The 19,508-nt window shown below is 49.0% G+C and overlaps 2 protein-coding genes across 4 annotated transcripts; both read right to left on the reverse strand.

The window, feature by feature from the left end:
• Window positions 1-338: 338 nt before the first annotated feature.
• Window positions 339-7,242, reverse strand: Arid3c (AT-rich interaction domain 3C). Of its 3 annotated transcripts, XM_048352240.1 has the most exons (7): window positions 6,928-7,242; window positions 4,691-4,763; window positions 2,762-2,945; window positions 2,332-2,627; window positions 1,603-1,785; window positions 1,291-1,380; window positions 339-855 (listed from the first exon to the last, which is right to left on the reverse strand). In XM_048352240.1, exons 1-7 carry the CDS (start codon window positions 7,240-7,242, stop codon window positions 755-757), a joined length of 1,242 nt encoding a protein of 413 aa, XP_048208197.1. In that variant the 3' UTR covers window positions 339-754. The 3 variants fall into 3 exon arrangements, with proteins under 3 accessions (XP_048208197.1, XP_048208212.1, XP_048208203.1); XM_048352255.1 differs by lacking the exon at window positions 1,603-1,785; XM_048352246.1 differs by lacking the exon at window positions 1,291-1,380.
• Window positions 7,243-13,562: 6,320 nt separating this feature from the next.
• Sigmar1 (sigma non-opioid intracellular receptor 1) lies at window positions 13,563-16,621 on the reverse strand. Its single transcript, XM_048367037.1, has 4 exons — window positions 16,353-16,621; window positions 16,000-16,200; window positions 15,774-15,866; window positions 13,563-14,696 (listed from the first exon to the last, which is right to left on the reverse strand). The coding sequence occupies exons 1-4, from the start codon at window positions 16,501-16,503 to the stop codon at window positions 14,470-14,472; spliced, it is 672 nt and encodes a 223-aa protein (XP_048222994.1). The 5' UTR covers window positions 16,504-16,621; the 3' UTR covers window positions 13,563-14,469.
• Window positions 16,622-19,508: the final 2,887 nt, after the last annotated feature.

A 19,508-nucleotide genomic window follows, 5' to 3' on the forward strand; every position in this document is an offset into this window, starting at 1 on the left:
GAATTTGGCCTTTCTTCTACTTCCAAGGTACTAGGGAGTTTTCCTACCCCCATTCTCTGAGATTGCACGTATAAATCATGAATACACCCATGGCTCCAGGTCCATTTCTATACAATGATCGGTGGGAGACTTCCTGAGAATTAAGATTGAAAAGAGTGAGTGACCTGCCCAATGCCATCTAGCACTTTTGACACAGAATCTGGGTTTGAAACCATGCATGGTTCAAGAGAATATATTCCATACTTATGCAGCGTTTCTCTTGGGACGTCTCTGGGCTGCCTTTTCCTGGCCTAAGGCAGCCCTTGTACCAAATCATTCCTCCCAACCCCAGACCCAAATAAGAGGACACATTGGAGAAGGAGGGGGCATAGCTTTATTTTCCAAATACTACCTGAGGGATGTCTCCTACAATGCTTCAGCCCTTCACCTAGCTCCTGAAGAGAAAAGCAGGGTTGACTCAAATAGATAGGGTACCAGAGATGATACTGACACAGGAGGCACATGAGAAGATACATGATAGGGTGTACTGGGGGAATTCTTTGGTAAATACTGCTAGACCTGGCTGGGGAGGAGGTGCCCTCTTTTTACAATGAGGTAGATGAAACATCAAAAGAAATTTCTTTGGCATGGAGGTAGGGTGCTGTCATCTCCCAGAACTGAGTTCCAGAGTAGGCATCCTGAAAGGACCAAGGTGGAATGGTGCCACCTCGCCCTCAGAAATGGAGCCGGGACTCTTAGTTCTAAGTGGGAATTCTTAGGGCAAGGTGCTAGAAGGAGGCCCTGTAGAGGGTGGGGGTACAGAGTTGGTTGGGCCCTGGGAAGCTGGCACAGGCTGGCGGCGGGCAAAGAGGACACCTGGGGAAAAAAAATGAGGAGATAGTAAAAGGCAATTACAAGGATAGGGAGGGATGAAAGAAGGGAACAAAAGTGTCCTCCTTCTTAGAGCACCACATGTATAACCTTGCCACAAATCAGTGATAGCAAGCCCTTGAGTTCAGTGAGAAACTCCTTTGCCAAAGTTGATACCCTCAAACAATAAGAAATATTGGCACCATAAAAGGCCCATGAGAAGACAGACTCCTATAGTAACCATGCTACAGAGATCTTTGCCTTGGATCCCATGCCATGAACGCATCTCCTTTAACCCATGCCAATGTAATCCATGAAACCCAAGTTGTCCATGCAAGTTCACTTATCACTAAACCTCATGCTAGTAGGGAAAGTCTAAAATACCCATGCCAGTCTAAATCCCAGTTCCACACCAGTGCAGAAAGCTTACAGTATGCATACCAGTGTAGACCACCCCATTGATTTCCAGTGCCATGTTGATACTGCTGATGCCACTGCCTGCCAGATTGAGAGGTCCATCCAGGCGCTCTTCTGTCCAGCACAGAGTAGAGGAGTCACATTTGGGGGAATGAAACTTCAACTTAGAAGCCTCCCCCCTATTCCTATAGATTGACGGAGCTCCACTTTAGTCCTATGCTCTCACGTACATAGTTGTCTAATGAAGGATTTCTCCATTCTACCTTCACTATGTGATGGGACTATTCTCTCTCAGGACACAAGTTCAAAGCCCCTCACTAATAAGCCCCTTCTCACCCCTCAGAGGAATTTTGCTCCGGGGCAGGAAACTGGGGGGTGCACCAAGCCGAGATGAGTCAATGGGGCCCATCAGTACAGCCCTCTTCTCTGGAGGCTCCTCTGGTGCCAGCTTCTCTCGTGCAGGCCCCAAAGCCAGACCCACAGGTAATGTCAGACGAGGGGTTGGAATTCCACTTTCCTCTGAAAGAAGATATCATTCAATTCCTCTGGCCCAACTTGTCTTTGTATTTGATTCTCCCCAAAGTCTGGGACCAGAAGAGCTTCACACACAAAGTTCAATTTCTCTTCCCACCTAGAACTTCAGCCTAGAGGTTCTGAAAGTGTAAAGCCAACTCACCAATTTATATGTCTGAGTAGTCTATGAGATGGGGGGGGGGGATTTCTTTGTTCTTGGTTGTTAAATAATTCATGTCACATGCAAATAGGAGCTCTATGTGAAAAAGTGGGGAATGGAGCTGCTATGGATTTAGGACCTGTTCCTGAGCTTCAGCCCCAGCACTGCAGTAAGCTAGCACTCTCAAGGCTTTACTGATCTCCCAACCCCAGGAATCTTTGTATTTTAGCAAACTCCAAGCCTCAGCCCCATTAGCTCTTGTCGCTTCCTTCTCATAAAGCCTGTTGAACCCTAAAGTCCCTACATTGTTTCTTGTACCTTCGGGCGTATTACCTAGAACTCAGAGACAACCCCCACCCTCCACCCCAAGTTCTGCCCCTTTTCCCTCGCACCTTTCTTAATAGGGCTTAGCTGGGCACAAGCGTGTGCAGGCAGGCCAGAAGCCGAACTCTGAGCCGGGCCCGGCGCAAGCGGGGGCGCGGGCGGGGCGGGGCCAGGACCTGGGGATGGACCTAAGGCTGCACCCTGAGCGCCGCGAGGGCCTGGCCCCGTTACACTGAAGAGCGGGACCGCGGTGTAAGCCTGGCGACGTCCTTCTCGCCGATTGCTGTCTATGGCGGCTTGGAGCTCTCCCGGGGAGCTGAGCGCCCGAGTCTCGCACTCATATGGGTAGAGGTACTTCATGTACCTAGGGGCGGACATGGAGAGGTAAGCTGGGCCCAGCCAATCAAGTCCCACACTCCCACCCCACCTTTCATGACTTTCCCCCCAACCCTCCGCCCCCCCGATTGCCCTTGGCTTTGCCCGCGCTCCTGGCCTCACTGGGTGCGTAAGGTAAATGCTGCAGAGGTGATGGTGGTGGGTAAACTGAGGCCGCGAGTGACCTCTCGCCACACTTTTCGGTTGATGACTTCCACCAGGCCGCCCTTGGCTGTCACCAGGCGAAACAATGCGTACAGGTCCAGCACCTGCTTTGCCATGATAGGTACGCGGTTCACTGGGGTCCCTAGTGTGGAATAGGTAGAGTCAGGTTACTACGAATAAGTCCTATCTGTGGTCACTTCTGGGGGCTTGAAAGAGCTGGATGTCTGCCCGAGGCCTGATTTAGGGTACGGGGAAGGTTCCTGAGAAGGGAAGAATGGAAGGATGACAGAGCCCTGATGCCTCCATTGTTACAGGAAGAACAGGGGGCTAAGAACAAGGGTCAGCAAACCTGTCCTGCAAAGAGTCAGATGATACATATTTGGGTTTTGTGGTTTAAGTGGCACCTGTCACAATTACCTAACTCTGCAATTGCAACCTGAGAGCAACCTTAGAAAATACTTAAGGAAATGGGTATGCCTGTGTTCCAATGAAACTTTATTTATAGGTTCTGAAATCCGAATTTCACAGTGTGGAAATGCTATTCCTCTTCGAATTGTATTTTCTAAATATGTTAAAACGTAGGTGGCAGCTGGATTTAGCCTGACAGCTTTGGTTTGCTAACATGAGGTAGACTATAGGAAGGACTTCTAGATAGTGCCAAAGAGCTGGACTTCTCTGAAAACTCTTAGTAACTGCTTAAGGCCAGAGGATGGCGGGCAAAGAATTGGCTCCTGCCTGGACCAGCCAACTCCACAGCCTGCGCCACCCCCGCCATCCAGTCCTGACAAAGGGGCCTGTCTGCGCTGAGCGATGGGCCCCAGTTAATTCTTTACCGATCCCGTCCCCTTCCACCGCCGCCTTTGGACCCGAACAATTAGCTGCGGCCTGATTAATGGGGGGAAATTATCGGCCCCGTGGGAGCCGCCCCCCCTCTTCCGCAGCGGAGCGGAGGGAGGAAGGGAAGCAGAGCTCGGGGGGTGTGGGCAGTGTTGGGATCCTCTCAGAACGCCTCGCCATTCTCAGTGGAGAGGCCCTGAGGAAGGGGCAGAGAGGAGACACCAGGACAGGAATGACCAGAACTCCAAGGGGGAGGGGGGAAGCAGACTTGGGGCCCCACCAAGGGTCTGTGGGAAGGAAGAGACTGGCAAGAGATGCAGGGCTTGGGGTGGGGTCTGGAGGGACCTGGTGTTGGGCCAGCAGCTGCACTAAGGGGAGGGGGCAGTGCAGCCAGTTAATTAGCAGCTTATCAGGCTGCACTCTGAGTGAGTTAATTAGCTTTGTAGAGAGAGATAATGAGTCAGTGTTCAGTCTCATGAATCTGGGGAGAAGCGGAAGTGATGGACTGCCGCCTACCCCAATCCCCTCCTGGACCCTTCTTGCATTCTTTCAGCACTGAGATACTTGGAAAGAAATTCCTTCTCTACTGCCCACCTTATGTGGTTTCTAACCCATTCCACCTCCCTTCAATTTAATCCCAGTCCTTCCTGCTACAGGGCATATGAGGTCCCCCGGCTTAAAGTAAGGTGGAATTAAGGAGAGACAAAGCTAAATAAAGAGCCCACCATAGAGAAACAAGGCATTCCCAGCCCTCCAGACCTGGGACTCCTTTACCCCAAGATAGCTCCCTTCCAGTTTCCCCTCCCACCTTCCCAATTGATCCCACACTCATTAACCTGCCAGTGGGCTGGCCACTAATTAATCCTGGGGTGGAGAAGGGGGGGCAGGGTCAAAGGTTAAAGATGCTATTGAAGGCCCAAAGGACAGGTGCTGCCAGCTTCAGCACTGTGCAGGAGGACCACACCTGGGAACTACACCTGCAATAATCTCCCTTTCTCCTACCTGGAAAGGAGGCAGTTCGAGGCTCCCCCCCCCCATTATATCACTCACCTCTCTTCTGCATGAAGGTAAACAGGTCATCCAGAAACTCCTTCCTCTTGGGATCTGCATCAAGCTCATACAGCTGAGGAAGGAGCAGGGTCATTCTTAGTTCTATGGATTTCCTCCCTCTGAAACCCCAATTCAGGTTTGACACTGAATAAGAAAGAGGCTCTAGCTGGAGGGTAAGTAGTGTCTGGATATGAAGTGGATAGAAGTAGATAGTGGTGCTTTTTTTCTGGTATTTAGGTTGAACTCAGAGCCTTACACTTCCACTTAGCTTCCTTGCTCACAGATGGCTCTACCACTTGAGTCACACCTTCAGTCTGGCATTTCCCTGGTTAATATTCTGGAGATGGAGTGTTACAGACTTTTCTGCCCAGGCTGGCTTCAAGCCAAAATCTGAGTATCTAGGATTACAAATGTGAGCCCAGGACCAGTGCCTGGTATACTCCCTCCCGGTACTAGAATTTGAACTCAAGACCTCATAGTTGTTACTCTGCTCTACCACTTGAGTCAAGAATCCAACTCTGTCTCTTACTGGTTATTTTGGAGATGGAGTCTAGTAATCTTTTCTGTCTGAATTGGCCTCAAACCAAGATCCTCCAGATCTCAGACTCTTGAGTAGCAAGAATTACACGCATGGGCTACTGGCACCATGCTAGGGGTGCCTTTTCTAATACACTTAGAGACTATGCCTGGTTAGTGATACCCTGGGCAGCTCAAATGTGCATCTGACAAACATGGGAAAATTAGGAAGCAGGACAGAGCTATGACTGCTCAGTCTGCTCTCCAAAGTGGAGGTTTTTCCCTGCTCTAAGGCCTAGAAAAGAAACCAGTCTGGGACTCTGCTCTATAACACAGAGTCTGATGTATTCATCTGAGGCCCCTAAATAAATTTCTATTCATCTATTCAAGGACTTCATGCATAAGTGTGTGTCAAAGCTAAGGGTAGGTGAGGAGTAGGAAGGATGGTCAGAAGCTCCTGATTAACAGCTTCTGGTTGGATCCCCTTCTACATGCAGGTACCCTGCCTTCTACAGAAGTGCTATTCATGACCTGAGGAGTCAGAGCATGAGGGACCTGTCTGTTATCCTACCACTTCTCAGTCACCTGGAGTCCCACCTCTAGTATCATCTCTCAAGTCTAAGATGAACAATCCTCAGAGTAGTGGAGTCACTCAATCAGAATAACAGTCCCTGAGTAACACTATAGAAACCATTCTCTTTCATTCAAAGTAAGAACCACCATGAGAAGCAAATCCCAGAGACTTAGTTTTAGAGCCACACACCCACAACACAAACTCCTAAGTCTTAGTTGGAAAGCTACAAATACATTCTCCCAGAATTAACCCCAGGGAAAACAGTCACTAGAACTGTTATCTCCATATACAGGAACCCGAGTACTGCTCTAGTCTATACTAATGCCACAAAACACTGCACAGATGAATACTTCTGGAAAATATCCAAGACCAATACCCTATGAGTAATACACTAGAATAGCACACACAGAGTCACAGCCCTAAGTAACACCTTCATAGTGACAGCCTGGGGTAGTATCCTTAGAATAATACCCAGCAGTGTTCCACTGGAAGAAAGAACTTTACATTAAGGCCATATGAATAAGGTCTTGTCATTCCTAGTTGTCAGGTTTTACAGTGGCTCTTCAGGTACACTGCAGCTGTAGAGGCCAACACAGGCTAAAAATTGTCACTTAATGAACTTAGCTCAGGGAGAAAATGTTGGATGGTGGAGTAGTGTGACAAGGGGTTTAGAAGCCTGCAAAGGGAGTGGCACTTTCTAATCTGCTTCCAAAGACAGAAGTAGACAGCCCCATTAGTCCTTGTGATTTGATGTATAAGTTGGGTAATACTGGCACTGAAATCCTGACTCCCCACCCTTCAAGGCCTCTATATCCCGTGGCCTGAGGAACCAGACTCACCAATGCCTCTAGTTTGTCAGTCCTTACGTTTCTGGATATCCCCTGTACCTTTCCTCATATCAGATTGTCTGTTTCTCCTGCCTCATCTCTATTTCTCCTTTAATCTGTCTCTCTCTCTCTCTCTCTCTCTCTCTCTCTCTCTCTCTCTCTCTCTCTCTCTCTCTCTCTCTCTCTGTGTGTGTGTGTGTGTGTGTTATGTCTTTCCATCCTGCAGAGGGCAGTAGGGATGGGTGGACTACTGATCACCTGGCTCTGCTTTTGCCCCAAGGGGAAGAGGGGAGGAAGACCTGACAGTGAAGGGGTCCTACCTGCTTAAATTGTTCCTCGTAGGTCCACTCATGGGGATGGGGTCCAGGGGGCTGGCTGGAAGGTGAGCTGGGGCTGTGGGCCCCTGGATGACTTTCCTCAGCTGCCTCCTCTTCAGCTCTGGCTTCTTCCCCTTCCTCATCCTCTTCAGCATCTTCCTCCTCCTCCTCAGCCCCAACCTCCCTCAAGGCTCCCTCAGGAGCCTGCATGGTCCGAGGACCAGGTAGGGGAGGCTGTGGCAGCTGTAGGCGAGGAGGGGCCAACGGCCCCATCCCTTGGGCCAGCCGAGCTGCCTGCTGCCTCTGCAGGGCCTCCATGACAGCTTCCAGGCGCAGTCCCCCTACTGCGGGGGTCCCTGATACCAGACGGGGCCCAGAGGAAAGGGCCGCCTGTGAGGAGGGAATTATGGGTGCTGAGCTTTACTGCCCCCACACACTCTCAACACATGGGGAGATGACTGTGGATCCAGACATGTGTAGCACCCTGTACATAAGGAAAGGGCAGAAAGCTTTCCCAGAGATGGGCAGACATGGGGTTGGGGAGGGAGGAAAGAAGGAAGAGATAGATAGATGATTGATTGATAGATAGGTAGGTAGATAGATAACAGAGACACAATAAAGGAGATATAAAAATAGAGATGGAGATTGGATGAAGCACAACCAAGGTGGAGAGAGATGGGAGAGACAGATAAATAGAAGGGTAGAGTGTGATGGGGAAAATTAGCTTGATAGAGATTTTGGGATAGAGACAGGGAGGGTAAGAGAGAGAAGCAAGAGATGAAAGACCTAAGTGGCAGCAGTGCAGAGAGGGGCAGAGACGAGAGGTGGAAAGAGTCTAATAGTGAGACGAGTTGAGAGAGACAGGGAAAGACCGACAGAGCCGTAGAGATAGAAAAGAGATGTGAAAGAGAAAGGAGGAGACGGAAGATAGAAGGGCAGGGGGAAAAAGACGCAGAGACGGGGCAGAGGCAGAGGACAAGAAATCGAGGCACGGGAATAGAGGACGACGGAGCAGAGCCTGGAACAGGGAAGAGACTGGACGGTCTGGAGGCTCCTCCGCTCTTGGGTTCCCAGAGCCCAGCAGCCGCACTCACCTGCCTGGCCCGGCCCGCTGCCCCTGGCGTCTCCACCGCGGCCCCTCTGCTCCGCCCGCCTCCCGGGCGGCCCCAGCCTCGGCTTGGTTCCCAGCTCAGGGTCCCCGGCCGTGCGCTCCCGCAGCCGTGCGCTCCCGCAGCCTGGCGCTCTTCTGGCCGTCGTGCGCTCGCTCACTCGCCGCTGCTCTGCTGGCTGCGGTCGCGGGGGGCGGGACCCGCTGGGCAGGGCGGGCGGGAGCGCTGGGGGAAGAGGCCCCTGGGGCTCTGCCCCTCAGTCTCCCAACAGGTGTCTTTCACCTTCCATTCAGCCAGGTCGGGGGGAGGGGGCGCTGAAGAGCTATGGGGAATTGGTCACGGAAGAGAGAAGTCCACCGCTACTGAATTCTGGACCCCCGGTCCCGCCCAGCCTCACAAGTCGTGTCCCCCTCCCCCCCACCCCACACGCACACACAAATAGATGCACTCACACGCCAATGCACCTTGTCTCAAGTTCAGGCACACAGCTGCCTTCTGTCGCTGTCACTAGAGCTCTAGAGTGCCAAAGACCCCGGGCAGGTTGAGATCTGGGGAATCTCTTTGCAGGATGTTGGGGTGTATTTAGAGCGTCTGGCTAAGACACAAGCGTCTCCTCTGCCCTGGCCACTTGCAGGATTCAACTTCAAGTGTGCTGTAGCTTGCACATGGTGGTGGGCCCACACCTAAGTGCCCACACATCCAGATATCGACATCTCTGAGCCAACAGCACACCTGAAGTACACACTGGTACACCCACCACATACACACACAGCTGTGCAGGGCTTTATCTTCTTCCAAAATCTCTTTTGACATGATATTCTGGCACAGGAGAAGAATGGAGAGTATAATGAACCTCAGGTACTCATCACCTGTTTCATGTTTAGAGATGACCATCTTCACACACATCCTCCACCCAAGGCTCCCTAACTTTTTAAACTCTAGATCCCCCCTCACCCCTGCCCCTGCAGCCAACTACTTTAGGCCTACCCTATCCTAATAGTTCCCCATCCCAGATGCTGACTCTTTCGGGAGTCCCTGAGTGACAGCTATGACTTCTCCTCTGAGAAGCTGGGATCTTATTCTTCTTGGGCCCCTTCATACATTCCCAGTTTTCTTTGTCTATGGGAAACTGCTTGCCAAAGGCATGGGGACCACTTTAAGGTGAGTGAACAGCAGGCATTTGGAGCAGGGACATCTAGCATGGGTATAAAATGATGACAAGCCTTTGAGCATCAAGGACCATCTTCAGACCTCACAGTAAGCTACATATGCCCCATGATGTCCATTCTTGTAGAGGGTAAGAACTTAACCTTGTTCCCTAACCCTCTCCTGATCAGCGCTCTCCTTTTAGCCTCAGCTTGCCTTGACCCAGACCACGAGCTTTTTCTCAACAGATTCCCATATTGGGTGCCACCCTGCTGGTCTCCCTGCCTCCAGCCTCTACCCTACTCTATAGCCCAGATTCCATTGCAGTGTTAAATCCTTCCTTATTCTTTATCCTTGGCCATGTTGAGTCTCAGCCCCACTGTTACTTTTAGCTAGTCTCAAATATCATCATGAAGCCAGTCAGAATCCCGTCCCACCCTGTCCTCAGCAATCCATTCACCATCAGTTCCAATGCCATGCTCATGGCTGTTGAAGGATGTAATCTTTGGCAAAGCCAAGCTTCCTACCTCTTTCATCTTCTTCCCACATGCTGGGCCAACAAAGGGAAGAAATAGTGAAGTGCCAGTCATGCCCTGGAGCATGTCATAATGTACTAGAGGGCAAAGGGTAGAAATCTGCAGAAGTCCAGTTCAGGTTAGCTCCCTTCTCTCTCAGTCCCACCCTGGTCGCCTAGAGGTGGTTCCAGGATAGATGGTAAAATTCCACCTGTGAGAGAGAAAGACTGCCTCCCACACTCATATAGCCTGGTCTTGTGCTTCACAGAGACAAAGACAGATTGACCTCAACCTCTGGAAATGACTGCTTGATTCATCTAACACATATTTATTGAGTACTTACTTTATGATAGGTACTGTTGGGCACAGGCCTAAATATAACAAAGTCTTTGATATAGTATAATTATGGGGGGGATATATACTGTGTCAGATGGTGATATGAACTATGGAGAAAAATGTGATTTGATTGGGGAAAATAGAAAGAGAATCTATTGGTTATCTATTGTTGTGTAGCAACTTATACCCCCCCCCCACCAAAACAAAAACAAAAACAAAAAAAAGTTGAAGCTTAAAATGATGCTTATTTCCTAACACTTCTCTGGGTCAGGGATTCAAGACTGGTTTAGCTGGGTGGCTCTAAATCATTGTTTCCTATGAGGCTGTACTAACAATGTTGGCTAGGGCTGAAGGAAACACTTCTAAGATGGCACACTCACAGGAGACCTGTTTTTTACTCCATGGGCCTCTATTCAGGATTATTTGCATATCTTCCCAATAAGGCCATTGGTTTCTTCTGGAGTGATTCAAGAGAGACTACAGAGGCAGATGTACATTTTATGGCATAGTTGTGGAAGTCACACACTAGTACTTCTGCAATGTTGTTATTTGTTAACATATATAACTAAGTCTAGCCTACACTCAAGGGGAAAGAAATTAGGCTTTGCCTATCAAAAACTGGAGGGAGGGGCTGGGGATATAGCCTAGTGGCAAGAGTGCCTGCCTCGGATACACAAGGCCCTAGGTTCGATTCCCCAGCACCACATATACAAAAAAAACGGCCAGAAGCGGCGCTGTGGCTCAAGTGGCGGAGTGCTAGCCTTGAGCGGGAAGAAGCCAGGGACAGTGCTCAGGCCCTGAGTCCAAGGCCCAGGACTGGCAAGAAAAAAAACAAAAAAACAAAACAAAACTGGAGGGAGGCCAGGTGTCGGTGGCTCATGCCAGGCAGAAAAGTCCCTGTGAGAGTCTTATCTCCAATTAGCCACTCAAAAACCAGAAGTGGAGCTGTGGCTCAAAGTGATAAAGAATTAGCCTTGAGCAAAAAATCTCAGGGATAACACCCAGGACCAGAGTTCAAGCTCCTCAACTAACAAAAAAAAGACGACAGGGCTGAGAATATGTCCTAGTGGCAAGAGTGCTTGCCTCCTATACATGAAGCCCTGGGTTCAATTCCCCAGTACCACATATATAGAAAACAGCTAGAAGTGGTGCTATGGATCAAGTGGCAGAGTGCTAGCCTTGAGTAAAAAGAAGCCAGGGACAGTGCTCAGGCCCTGAGTCCAAGCTCCAGGACTGGCCAAAAAAAAAAAAAAAAGCATGACAAACAACAACAAACTGGAGGGAAGAAGCTGGAGGTATAGTTCAGTGGTTAGAGCACCTGCCTAGCATATATGAAGCCCTGGGTTTAATAATCAGGACTGCCGGTGCACACATAGGCTTGTGAACATACACACAATTGTAGAAGTATTTGAAAGCCACTATAGGAGGGATGCTGTGTGGGGAAGGAGTCGCTGAGCAGGAATTGAAGAAGGGAGGGGGAAGAGCTATGTGTACCAATAAAACAAATTGAGAACTATGAAATGACCACTCACTTAGCAACAGAGATGGGGAGGGGCCTGGGACCTTAGTCCTTTGTGAGAGGGAGAAATGATCAGGTGTACTTGGGCATCTCTGATAGGTATGCAGTCTGAATCTAGAGGCAGAGTTGGTTTACCAGAGGGGAGACCTAAAGAAATAAGCATGAGTTTTGTAGACCTTCACCAATAGAGGCCCCAGTCAGTGCCTACTATGGCCAACCTGGTGGGATGGGAGTGGGGTCAAGATGGCCAATATGCCTGGACTTAAGCTACTCAGAATCATACATTTAGGTTTGGAGTTTGAACCTAGAACCTCATGCTTGTTGCCAGGCAAGTTCTGAACCACAGGCCCAGCCTTGTTTGCTTTGTTTTTTGGGATAGAAGTGTATCTTACATTTTTTGCTGGCCTCTGTTCTCCTTCTTCCTGAGATGATGAGTGTGTACCACCATACCTGCTCCACTGATGTTGTTTTCAAGTGAAGTTATACATGTAGCCTTTTATATTTGTGTCCATCAAAATATCAAGTGTGTATATGTGTGCATATATAATTTTATGCTCAATATGACTGTATTTGCTCAACCTTCCTCCCTCCATATAATTTCATAACATTTCTCTCATTTTTAATGTACTAAGTCCTAAGAAGTAGGAGTGGTCACAGCTTTACTTAACTCCAGAGTAAGATCAGAATGAATATGAAGTAAGCTTGGTTCTTAGGATACAAAAATTAAGGTGGGGCTGGAGATGTGGCTTAGTGTTAAGAGTGCTTGCCTAGCATGCATGAAGCCCTGGGTTTGATTCCTTAGCACTACATGCATGGAAAAGCCTGGATGTGGCGCTATGGCTCAAGTGGTAGAGTGCTAGCCTTGAGTAAAAGAAGCTCAAGGACAGTGCCCAGGCCCTGAGTTCAAGCCCCAGGACTGGCAAAACAAAACAAAACAAAAACTAAGAAGGCAAGAACAGGGTCCTTGGTGCTGATGGCTCATGCTTGTAATCCTAGCTACTCAGGATGCTGAGATCTGAGGATGAAGGTTAAAAGCTAGTCTAGGTAAGAGAGTTCATGAATATTATCTCCAATTAACCAGAAAAAAACAAACTGGAGCTGTGTCTCAAGGACTAGAGCACCAGCTCAGAATAAAAAGGCTAAAGGACAGTGCCTAGACCTCGAGTTCAAGACCCAGTAGATTATACAAATAGAAAAAGAAAAAACAAGCCGGGTGCCAGTGGTTCACACCTATAATCCTAGCTGAGATCTGAGGATCACGGTTCAAAGCCAGCACAGGCAGGAAAGTCCATGAGACTCTTACCTCCAATTAACCGCCAGAAAACCAGAAGTAGCGCTGTGGCTCAAGTGGTAAAGCGCTAGCCTTGAGCTGAAGAGCTCAGGGAAAGTGCCCAGGCCCAGAGTTCAAGACCAAAACAACAAAACAAAACAAAACAAAAAACAGGACCCTTGAGACCCAGGGTGCTTTAGGTTTCCCTCTTGCTTCACCCTAGTCATGATCCTCTCTATATCACATACTACCAGGCCAAGTTCCTGGTTCCTACCAGAGGAGCTCCTACAAAAGTGCTGGGTCAAAAGGTTGATCATAGAATGAAGAACACTTGCTCTGTTTGGGAGCTGTATCTCATACTCTGGGGGGCACAAAAAAGCTAAGTTGAAAAGTGATGCTTCTTTCAGCCCAAAAATGAGAGCACACTGCCACCATGTGGCCATCCAGGACTGGACTCTCAAGACCATCCCCAGAATACTCTATGGCATTCATAACTGTGTTGAAGGGAATCTTAATATATATGCCAACCTGAAGGCCTCAACCCAGAACACCTTATTCCAATGATGGAGCCCAGCAATCTGTAGACTCCTAGGTAATTCTTAGGCAGACTGAATTATATAGTCCCTAACACATCCAAAGCGTCTGCCTTTTATAAACTAAATAGCACAGCAAGAAAGAGGCCTTTCTGAGCTCCCCCAGGAGATAGTGGCTTTTCCTGCTGCTCATACACAAAGAAATGCAACAGTTTGACAAGTCTTTATTAACAGAGACAGACAGATGAACAGAGAATGCAGTGGGGCAAAAATGTCTGGAAACTGTAATGGGGATATGTATACACACAGAAAGTCTTCTCTAAGCTAGGGGATGGTCCCTTAGATCCAGGCCTACCTCTCTAGACCCTCTCCTTGGTGGTAGGCCCAGGGATGAGGTCAACTTTCCCATTATACTCCCAGGAGAGGAACAAGGGTCTATCAGAGATGGAGGACCTTGGCTTCATCATTCTCTACATTCCCTTGACTCCCCAGGTGACTTCACTGCTTGGGGGGACTGGGGGGAGAGACAATGACAAGGAAAGCCACAGGGGGGGGGCCCTTGCACAGCAGGGGGCGGAATGGGTATAAGGCATATGGTGAGAGGGGAGACGAAGGGGGGTATCATAGCTACAGGTGAAGGGGCCTTTGAAGGGCAGTTCCTCCTCTCCTTCACCAGCTCCTCCATCAGGGATTACTGCTGTACTGAGGAGTCATACTGAGGCAGAATGTAATACCCACCCCCATCCTTAACTCCAGAGCCTTGAATGTTGGCAGGAAACTCTGAACAGCCTGAGTTATTAAGTCAAGCTTGTGATATGTATATTCATGACTGGCCCCATAAGTATACTTGGGGCTCCTTTTCTGGATGGATATGAGTGCATGATCCTGAAGTACACATAAGTCTTGACATCTATCTATTTTTCTATATATGTGTGTATCCCATTTGTTCTCAACGAGTTTTGTATCTGGATGTCTAAGCATGTATGTCCCTCCTTGTACATCAGCAACTCAAAATTCTGCATGGTATATGTCCCTGTCTGTTCACATAGGCTTCAGCAAGTGGATGTATATCGGGCCTGCCTGTTGATCCACAGGTCTCTTTTCAGGGCCTGGCTGGTCAGGGGTCCTGGCCAAAGAGGTAGGTGGTGAGCTCAAGCCGGAGGCCCCGGGCATAGGAGCGGAGGGTATAGAAGAGAGTGAAGAAGTCCTGGGTGCTGAAGATAGTGTCAGCCAGTGCGAATGCCAGGGTTGATGGGATGACACCTCGGCCGTACTCCACCATCCACGTGTTTGGCGCCCATTCTACAGCTGTTGCCTCACCAGGCCTGTGCACAACTGTCTCCCCTGAAGGACAGGGAGTACCCACATGAGGAGCCCAACTCTGCCCTGTCCTTCATTGTTACATTTCCCTGGCCCATGGTCCATCTATCTGGGTGGGAAATAAAAGTTTTAGGAAAGGAAAAAGTCCTATTAAACCTGGCCCACCATCTAGAGGGGTAAGAGACCCAGATGACCACTTCTATATGTTCTATGGCCTCACCTGGCCCATGTCCTCTCTTGGAGAAAGCCAGGAAGGCCTACTCCCACTGGCCATGAGACAATGTGTGGAAATCTACATCCTCAAGTCTCACACATGTCAAGTGGAAATTTAGCTAAACTGGCTTGGGCTTGTTAAATAGGGAGAGACGGTTACAAGACATGAGGCTTTTGGAAAAATTTTAACTGTTCAATCACAATGCTTATATGCTTATTCATCCTCAAACCCACTTTGAAGTCCAAAGCTCCATTTTTTTTTCTTGCCTAAAGCTCCGTTTTTAAGAAATGTTCATTATTTAAAATGAAATAGAGGGGCTTGGAATATGGCCTAGTGGTAAGGTGCTCGCCTTGTATGCATGAAGCCCTGAGTTCGATTCCTCAGCATCATATATATAGAAAAAGCTGGAAGTGGCACTGTGGCTCAAGTGGCAGAGTGCTAGCCTTGAGCAAAAAGAAGCCAGGGACAGTGCTCAGGCCCTGAGTTCAAGCCCCAAGACTGGAAAAACAAACAAACAAAAACAAACTGTGATAAAATGAAATAGAGGTGGGAGACATCTAACTTAGCTTTTGGATATAAGCACACTTACTATAAATTGTCTCCCCAACATGTCTGGGTAAAATAGTATGCCCTGGCAGATGGAAAAAATCAGACACGTTTGACAGAAAGCTATGTTTTGTTTCCCTTAAACAGAGGAAAGCAAAAGACTCCCTTACTCCTGCCCTAACCAACTACCTGTGGCTTATGAGGCCGGGGAGGAAGGAAACCACAATAGTGGTGGGGGTGGGGAGGGGCTCTTACCCACTTAGATGTCAGGTTCACTTCCCCAACTGTGGTGCCTCCCTGAATGAGGGAATCCATATCCCTGGCACAGCCTCCCTACTCACCTGGATAGAAAACCTCACTTTTGGTGGTGCCCTCTCTCCACTGGTAGAAGGTGCCAGAGATGATGGTATCAGAAATCTCAGCCCAATAGCGCCCTGAGTGACAAACAGATGGACATCGACCATCAGGTGAAGATCCTCACTTAAACTCAGAGGCACCACAGAAAGGAGGGCATGGCCCTCATTTAGTAGCCCCAGCCTTCCAGTACGGCCCGCCGCTAGCACTGACCCGAGTGGCCGCTGGAGCCCAGGGCGGTGCCGAAGAGCAGCACGTACTCGGACAGCGAGGCGTGCAGAAGGCACATGGCGCCCATCCAGCCGCCCGCGTTCACAAACACCCATTGCAGCTCCTCGTCGGGCAGCACGTGGCCTGGGTGCAGCCGCCGCAGCTCCACGATCAGTCGGGAGAAGGCCAGCTCCTGATCCAGACCTGGCGGAAACAGAAGCCAGAAGCGGCGGAATCAGGACCAACCCCATCCGTGGCTCCGGGGGACAGCACCCTGGGAAACCACATCTCTGGGTCTGCCGGGCCAGCTCGCCCCCCTCTGGGCTCACAGCTCCCCTACCCTCAAACCCGCTCACCAGCATACTGCCGCGCCAACTGCGCGATCTCTTCGGGCTGGAAGACGAAGCTCTGCGTACCCAGCCAGAGCCAAAGGACTTGGGTCAACACCGCCGCGGCAGCCAGAAACAGCGCGGCCCACGCCCACCGCCGACCCACTGCCCACTGCATCCCGGCAGCTGGCCTAGCACCACCCCGCACAGCCGAACGCAGAGCACCGCAGGAGGGAGTCTGGGTCACGGGCGGTATATCACTGATCCGGTGCCCGCCGCCCGCGGTCCTCACTCACTCCCCCGCAAACACGGTGGTATGGCTCGATCTGACCAATCAGAGATGTCCGGTCACTGTAGCACCGCCCTGCGGGTCGAACCATTCGCTAGTAGGGGGCGCAAAGGGCGGGGAGGCGTCACGCACGTGAGGTGAGGGGGCGGGGCCCAGCCTTCAGCGGCGGGCGTTTCAGCGTCTGCAGGCTGGCTGGGTTTCTCAGCTACTGGGCTGGGCTCTGCAGGGAGACTCAAGGGTCGAGCTGCCTGAGACTTGTAAAACCTCTCGTGATTATTAAAAGGACCTCCTTTGCTAGCACGAGATCAGGCGGAGAGGCGGCCGAACCTGGAAGCATTAGGTAAAGCTTTCTAGACGCAGTGACATCCAAACAATGTCTTTAAGCCAGGAGAAGGGCATTCCAGTCAACGAGACCCCATCGCCAGAGCAAAGAGCATGGGGATGTGTAGGGACTCTGTGATTTATTCATTGTTCTGAAGTACAAAGGTGTAAACCATTTACACAGAGCTATGCACAGAGAAGCAATGGGATTAGACTTTGCCTTGAGTAACACAGGAATATACAATGTCTGTGGAGGGGGGCGGGGAGCGGCAAAATGAGAATTGGGGGATACCATAAGTAATGTCCGAGAAAGTGAGAAGGTCTGTGTCCGTGGAGATGGAAAAAAAATAAAATAAAATGAGCTTGAGAACTGTGGAAATAGGATTGATTGACAAGTCTTGCTCTTTTTTCCTAGAATTCTCTTTTCCATCTTTCCCTCCCTCCTTCACTTTACTTGGCTAACACAGTTGTTCATATCTAGTGGGCAGTTAGTTGAGTGTCTAGATCTGGAGCTCAACTCCAGTCTAGATAGGAAGTATCATTCATTCAGGAAATATATTTTAGCACTTGTGTGGACCAAGTTCTGTAGTGACCACTGGGGATATGGCTCTAGTCAATGTATCATGGTCTCATCCCAGTTTAGAGATCTCACTGCAGATTCCTTAGAAGCGGTGGTAATTCAAATCTAAGGTCTACTGGTGTGGTTCAAGTGGTAGAGAGCCAGCTATGATCAAGCAAGCTGTGCAAGAATGAGGCTCCTGAATCCAAGCTCTAGTACCAGCAAACAAGTAAGTAAAAGGCTGCTTTAGTTGGGTGCCAGTGGCACATCTGTAATTTTAGGCACTCAAGAGAGAGAGACTTGGAGGATTGAGGTTCCAAGCCAGACTAGGAAGAAAAGTCTGAGAGATTCCATCTCCAATTAAGCAGCATAAAGCCATGCTTGGAGGGGTAGCTCAAGTGGTAGAGCACCACTCATGAGGAAATGATCAGGAGGCTGAGTTTCAAACCTCAGCACTGGCAAGACAAAATTTAAAAAAAATCTACAAACTGAGCTGTGCATGGTAATTTCAGCACTCCTAAGGCTTAGCTCTAGAAATCATCAATGGCTAAGGGATAAGCAGAAGAAGAGATCAAAAAGGCAAAGAAGTAAAAGAGAAAAAATAGGCAGCATAGTGACATTGTGGGGGGATTTAAAAAATAAACTCAAGATTGAGCTACAGTTTAGTGGTACAATGCTTACCTAGCATGTGAAAGGCCCCAAGTTTGATCTCCAAAAACCCAAATATAAGGGTTGGGGATTTGGCTCAAATGGTAAATCACCTGCCTAGTAAGTACCAGGCTAAGTTCAATCCCCAGTACTGGGAGGGGGGGATGGAGAGAGAGAGAAAGAGAGAGAGAGAGAGAGAGACAGTCAGACAGACAGAAAGAGACAGCGAGAGAGAACACAGAAAGCAGGAAAAATCCAGAACTAGACTGTCTAGGTTCAAAGCTTGACTCTTGCCACTTACAAGTTGTGTAATCATGTTGAATAAACTTTCTGCGACTCGGTTTTCTTATCTGTAAAATGGAATCAATAAAATACCTACCTCATAGTACATACCTTCATTGTGATGAAGATTAAATGAGTTAATATTTTTAAAGCAATTAGTGCCTGGCACATGGTGAGCATTAGATGTGTTCTATAAATAAAACATAAAGGAACTGAATGAAAATAGCCTAACACATGGGAGTGTTGGAATAAAGGGTCAACACAGTCAAATATAACTGAGAGGTTCAATAAGACAGTGGGAAATGGTCATTAGATATCTCAGTAGGGACATGTGGCAGAGACAGTGCAAATCCATTTCCTTTTGCTCTTGGGCAGCCAGCGTCTGGTTACATTCTACAGTGTACTCTATCCTTAGTTGGGGTCATGTGATTGAATCCTGGGCAATAAAATGTGGGCTGATGATGCATACTAATTCCAGGTCTGCTTCCTAAAATCGCCTGTAATTCTTTACATTCTCTTTCTTTGCTCATTTATTACTATAGTTAGAGAGGACCTAGTAGGCAATTGTAAAGCCTTGTGGAGTGGTAGAGACACGGATAGATGGAGCAAAGGTCTCTGAATGCTTTGTGCAACAATACTTCCCCCACCTCAAACAAGGACACATAGATTATGGTGCTAAGCCACTGAGTTTTGGGAGTTACACCAATTAAAATTACTTTCCCTCATGTAGGAAAAAATGTTATATTGTGTAGATCAGAAGCAGAGATATGGCTCAAGTAGTAGAACACCAGCCTTGAGTGAAAAAGGTGAGAAGCCCTAAATTCAAGCCCCAGTACTGACACACACACACACACACACACACACACACACACACACACTTTTTTTTTTTTTTTTTTTTTGGCCAGTCCTGGGCCTTGGACTCAGGGCCTGAGCACCATCCCTGGCTTCTTCCCGCTCAAGGCTAGCACTCTGCCACCTGAGCCACAGCGCCCCTTCTGGCCGTTTTCCATATATGTGGTGCTGGGGAATCCAACCGAGAGCTTCATGTGTAGGAGGCAAGCACTCTTGCCACTAGGCCATATTC

Source organism: Perognathus longimembris, chromosome 1 (genome assembly GCF_023159225.1).
Source record: "Perognathus longimembris pacificus isolate PPM17 chromosome 1, ASM2315922v1, whole genome shotgun sequence".
In the NCBI taxonomy this organism is placed as follows: domain Eukaryota; kingdom Metazoa; phylum Chordata; class Mammalia; order Rodentia; family Heteromyidae; genus Perognathus; species Perognathus longimembris.